The sequence below is a fragment of the Mytilus trossulus genome, chromosome 1 (assembly GCF_036588685.1).
Source record: "Mytilus trossulus isolate FHL-02 chromosome 1, PNRI_Mtr1.1.1.hap1, whole genome shotgun sequence".
NCBI classification, from domain to species: domain Eukaryota; kingdom Metazoa; phylum Mollusca; class Bivalvia; order Mytilida; family Mytilidae; genus Mytilus; species Mytilus trossulus.
In genome coordinates this window covers 90517796-90523974 of record NC_086373.1, presented here as the reverse complement: position 1 = coordinate 90523974, position 6179 = coordinate 90517796, and the positions used below count along the sequence as shown (strand labels likewise).

Here is a 6179-nt window from a genome sequence, read left to right as displayed (position 1 = left end):
AATGTTTGAAAGTAAATTTTTCAGTAATACAAACTAAATGTCTAAATACAATTTAAACATGTAATAACAATACAGGCAATAAAACACTAATTCCTTGTTATAAATATAATAATATCATTTCCTTATTACAATCAAAATAAATAGATGTATGATCTATAATTTCATAACAATGATAATTCATTATGTTTTAATCTGTTTATCTTTTGTCTAGTGACCATGGTCAAATAAAATGTTATTTATATTGAGACAGTTGAATTTCTAAAATCTGAATCACTATATTAAAGGGTTACTTCTTTGAACTTAATTTTGGATGTTTCAGCAGCAATTAATTGAATTTTCAAAAAAGGTATAATTTTCAAAATAAGTTGGTTTTCTTAAACCACATGTTCGGGACCACTATCATGACTATATTTGAAAACATTACAAGACCACCAATGTAAAATAAGCCTTTTAGATTTTCTAGGTGGTCATCAGATCAGTCAATACTGAACTTAACAGAGTCACTGGTCAATCTTTCAAATTAACAAAAATAATGGAGTCACAACTTACAAAAACCTTACAACCATGCACACAGACATCTTAATAAATAAAGCAGTTCCTATATTATTAATGGCCTTGTGGATTACTTGTAATTTCAGTTTATAGCCCTCTGTATACAGTTCAATGTAAAAGTTGTCATTTTAATTGTACATATATGGTACAAACTGATACTTTCATACTTTTTTACAATTGGTCACATCTATAAAAAAGTATGCAAAAGTTTTCTAATGAAATAATCTGATATGACAAGTTACACAATCTGACATATCAATGAACATAAACATGACAATTTACATAACTAGTAGATACTGAAATGTGTAATAATAACAGTAAGATTGACAAATTTGAGCAGGATTCATATGGCACATAGATATACAAACCTTAAAGAATAAAATGTAAATTCAATGCAACACTAATAGCAATAGTATACCATATAAGAGAATTGCAGTCGTGGAGTAAAAAATGGATTTCTGAACAGATGTACATGTAGGTAAAAGGGGGAAAACCTAAAACTTCAAGTACAATTTGTGACGGGTATAAAAATAGAAATGCTACAAAAAAATATTTCATCACAGAATTGAATTTAAAACTACATGTATATTAAATTGCTCCTCATTTAAGTCTTTCATACAAAGAAAATTTACATAACATGTGATCTTATCATGTAAATACTGGCATGTTTTGCTTTGGTTTATAAATGCAAAATTTACAAGTTTGTGGAGAAATTGAAAAATTGATATCAAACACTTGGCAGTGGAGAACTTTCTGAGATTTTTATGTTTTATCAGATTCATATATTTTACTTTCTGTGACATAAATGGCATACAGTAACAACTTACATTTTGATAACATATTTATTGCATAATGCATATTAATACATAACTGAATAAATGCTGTGAATTTCTTCTTCAAATATTATCAGTAGAAACAAATATTTAAATATTTATCACAAACAAATTTTTTACCACAGTTATCTCTCTTTAAATAGTTTTAAATACATTTTTTAGAAAACAAAAATATTAATAGAGTGGAATTACAAAACCTTTGACGATTTAGAGATTGTGCATGTTGTTTAAAACATGTTTTCAATCCCACGTCCAGATGGAGGATATCTTGCTGTGTTGAAGACCCATTGGTGAGAAATGGTTTAATACAAGTTGACAGCTTGTTTCCGGATCCTATTTATTATTTAATTGTATTGAAATGTAAATGCCAAATTGTGTACATTATTTAATATGAATTTATTTAATCAAATATGTTTACCGGTACACTAAGACCCATTGGTGGCCTTGTGCTACTTTCTGCTGATTGGGTGGGTTGTTGTATCTTTAACACGTATCCCATTTCCATTCTCAATTTAATCAAGCATTTTACCTAAATTACTTGAACAAATAGGTATCATTCCTTAGGAATAATTCTTTAAAATATGTTATAATATTATTAGTTACATTTTAAATAGCACTAATAATGTGGTGGGTTATTTATATTTATAAATTTTTATATCTAGAAAGTAAAAAGATTGGCTCTGTCCTTTGTCAACAAAAATGAAAATAATTCTTTAAAATATGTTATAATATTATTAGTTACATTTTAAATAGCACTAATAATGTGGTGGGTTATTTATATTTATAAATTTTTATATCTAGAAAGTAAAAAGATTGGCTCTGTCCTTTGTCGAACAAAAATGAAAATTTTTTGGTAAGCTTATGATTCTTCAAGTACTATCATCAAGTCATGAAGTCTTCCCTAGAGGTGACATTTATGAAAAAAACATAAAAATAAACTTAACAGTAACAAGTCATATGTTATGTGAGCAATAGAAACATGTAAAATGTATTGTTAGTCTTTTTTTCATCATAACTCTGTTTTATTACCATGATCTGGATTTAGCCAAGCAGAGTACATCTCATAAACATCTCTGTTCTTGGTTCGACTCACTTCAAATCCTAGTTCATTGATTCTTTTTAGTGCCCACTTAAAATCTTTCTCATGTTGTAAGGCTGCTGCGAGGACTGCCATAAATGCTGAAAAATATGCTTGAAATTTACTTTTAGTCTCTTTTTAGACCACATCATTAGTTTCGTAATAAATAGTTATTACAAATGGCACACAATTTAAAAAAACAATGAAAAAATCAAACTCAACATGGTTTTTATTAGCCTTATTGTAATCATTCATTAAATATTTTATTTATTCACTTTTTTTATCTATCATCTAGACACATACCTAATAAAGGGATATAAATATGAAATGGTACATTTTATTGTTTTTTATTTTGTAAAAGTAAAGTGAGGCAAAATAACACCTTTATATCTGTATTTTGATGTTTATTACATTGAATTGTTTTATTACATATAGGGATTGTGTATTCCTAATTGCAAACTTTTGAACAAACTTAATAACAAAAGCAACATGACGAGTGCCACATGTGGAGCAGGATCTGCTTACCCTTCCGGTGGACTTGAGATCAACCCAGGGTGGGGTTCGTGTTGCTTTAGTCTTTAGTTTTCTATGTTGTGACTTTTGTACTATTATTTGTCTGTTTGTCTTTTAATTTTTATCCATGGTGTTGTTAGTTTATTTTCAATCTACATGTATGAGTTTGACTGTCCTTCCAGTTTCATTTGTCCCTCTTTTGGAATAAATTGACACAAATACAGACATAGGCATACCTGCTGAACGTTGCCTCCGGGTGCAGGAATTTCTCGCTACATTGAAAACCTGTTAGTGACCTTCTGCTGTTGTTTTTTCTATGGTCGGGTTGTTGTCTCTTTGACATATTCCCCATTTCCATTCTCAATTTTATCTGCATTACCCTAATCATATTAAGCACTAAAAGCAGGACTTTTTTAAAAATTATTGTCACTTTTACTATGATATTGACAAAGATAGGTAATCAAAATTTGTTAGTGTCTATAAGCAAAAACCTTACCAACTCTCTTTCCACTGGCACAATGAACTAACACAGGACCTTGTTTTCCAATCTCTAGCAGTTTATCTTTATACTTTGCAAATAATTCTTTACTATACTTTCCAGTTGACTCTATTGATAAATAATAAGAACATTTAGTTTATTCTTTACATTGGTGCATACTCATTTACCTGATAAACTAATAGTGGATGGCACAATAACACTAATTGCATTCTGTACATTTTACAAAAAAAGGTTGGGAGTAGGAAAAAGTCATTGAATATGAGAAAGAGAAAGAGAAATATGCCTTTTTTCAGTTCCTTAACCATGTTAAAAGAATAGAAATGTCATACATCATGTAAGGCCTAACAAAAATCAAATTTGCAGGTACAATGTACATGTATACTATTGAAAGACTGATTATTTTTTTTTGCCTTTCAAGGATATAGAATTTAAAAAAAAAAGGAAAATGTATCACACAAATGTTGTTTCATTACATGTATGCTTACTTTTAAAACGTGCTTAATGTGATAAGGTGCAGGTATATGTTTCTCTTAAAAATTTGACTGTTAAGTGTTATAACAATGTGCATGTAAGATGACCTCTTATTTCAGAGGTAACTCTTGGAACATAATCTGATTCAATGAGTTCTCCAAAATCACTTTACTGTAATTCAAATGAAAAACAACCTCCTGCATTTGCAGTATATAACAATTCAATAATATAGAACTACAATGTACAACAATTACATAGTATCATATACATGTATATGTACATGTAACACTGTAGTCTGTACAAAAGTAACAATTGAAGTGATTTCATACTTTGCATGTACATGTATCAGAAGCAAGCTCAAAAAGAGCTGTACATCTTTTTGTTATTAAAATCATATGCCATGCCAGGAACACTGCAACTACATTTGTTTTTAGTACCTGCCTCTAAAAGAAAGGGTTTTGTTATGATACTGAAATGATATGAATAAAGAACCTACCTATGGGTAAAAGGTAGTAGTCGAGATCAAATTCTTTAATGTGTTCACTCTGAAGATCTTCATTGTAGCCAATCTCATCCCCATATTCTTCATAATGTCGATGTTCATAATTGACTGGTGAAGTTGGAGAGATATAATGGTTCTGTTTTGAAGCATCAAGAATTATGTTTTTTATATGTGAATGTGTTTGTCGTAAAGGTTTATAATCCTTGTCATATGTTGGTGTACCATCTAGGACATTGAGAAGTGTAACAGTTTCTTGTGATGGTTTTCCATTATGTGTTGTATCAAGTCTCATATTAATGACAGATTTAAAGCCTATGAACTCAAGTTCCTGTAAATGTCCTTTTCTAATCTGTCCAGCAGTATACCAGTTTCTGTACACAGGATGAGCCAGCCAGAAATCAAGCCAGTCATCTGGCTCAGTTTCTGGTTTTGGTGGATTTTCTACAATTGGTTCACCAGTGACTTTTGCGACCACAGCTTTTAAGGTATGATTTGAGGTAAAATCTTTGCCCATAAGTGCACTCATTTTGTAAAATTTTTCACTGTCAACATGTGGAACAAAATTAGGATCATGTCTTGATTGATTTGCCAAATACAACAATGTTGTATATGCTATTGTAAATGCACGATTACAATGTAGCAGAATTGGTTTCTCTACTTGTGAAATAGCTTCAGTCAATTTTCTTATTGCATCTTCAGAAGCAAATTCTTCATCTTCTTCTAATACTGCAAGATATTGAAGTCCAGCAATTTTAGCTATGTGACTTGCCTCAAATGCAGTTGGTAAGTATTCCCCACCAAAATCTCCAGCACGCAAGTCATTAAATAGTGAAATAATGCTTTTAAATCCAGCCTCAGCTGCATATTTTATTTGTCTTTCAATCAAACCTCCAGCAACATGTAAATCTGGAGTTAATTCTTTGGCCCACCAAAGTTTTTTGGGAGCTTTAAGGCCAGGTGCACTTCTTTTTTGCAAAGTGTCAAGTTCAACATCACAAGTACTTTGACATAAGAAAAGCTGTGTAAATAAAATAAGAATGCCTATTTGCTGAAACCATCGACAAATGTCCCTACTCTTAGTGAATGGATCCATGTTTACATTTAACTGCCGGTTATCACAGAGGAACACGTAATCACAAACCAGAGATAATGAAGTCACGATTCGGAACAAAATATGTTGGGGCCATACTCTGCCAGGAAGGTATACAGAGTCATTTAAATTATCTACATGATCAACTAACTGTCATTAAAATATAGTTCTCTATTGATTAGTAATTGTCAACCTGTCTTCATGTGTGTGAAACTTGATTTTCTAGAAAGTGCAGACGCTTGTTTGGGAATCGTGGCATCCACTTCCGGTGTCTAAAAGTTTGACAAATGACGGACATACTGCGGGGATGCCCGCACGGAAGAGAATGCCAAGGTTGCTACACAGTATAAGTTTCGATTTTCTGTGCTTTTAACGCCTCCTTTATGCACCGCTGCAGGCTAATACGTGGCGGCCAGTTTTAATTGGTGGATGAAGCCAGAGTGCCCGGCGGAGAAAACCTGACAATCCCTAGAAGTAGAGTGCATCCGGTTTCAACAAACACCGACGATTTAACTTGAACCACTCGAGTTAACCCCTCGTACCCTGGTTCCAACCCTCACCGAGCCAGGGTTAAACTCGAGAAACTCTTGAATGCCTGACGTCAAATCAATGAGAAAATATTATTTGTCATGCTTAGTCAG

The 6179-nt window shown here is 31.7% G+C and overlaps 1 protein-coding gene across 1 annotated transcript; it reads right to left on the bottom strand.

Moving 5' to 3' along the window:
* Positions 1-2152: 2152 nt before the first annotated feature.
* On the bottom strand, positions 2153-5820 carry LOC134690175 (uncharacterized). Its single transcript, XM_063550155.1, has 3 exons — positions 4443-5820; positions 3473-3583; positions 2153-2564 (listed from the first exon to the last, which is right to left on the bottom strand). Exons 1-3 carry the CDS (start codon positions 5539-5541, stop codon positions 2395-2397), a joined length of 1380 nt encoding a protein of 459 aa, XP_063406225.1. The 5' UTR covers positions 5542-5820; the 3' UTR covers positions 2153-2394.
* Positions 5821-6179: the final 359 nt, after the last annotated feature.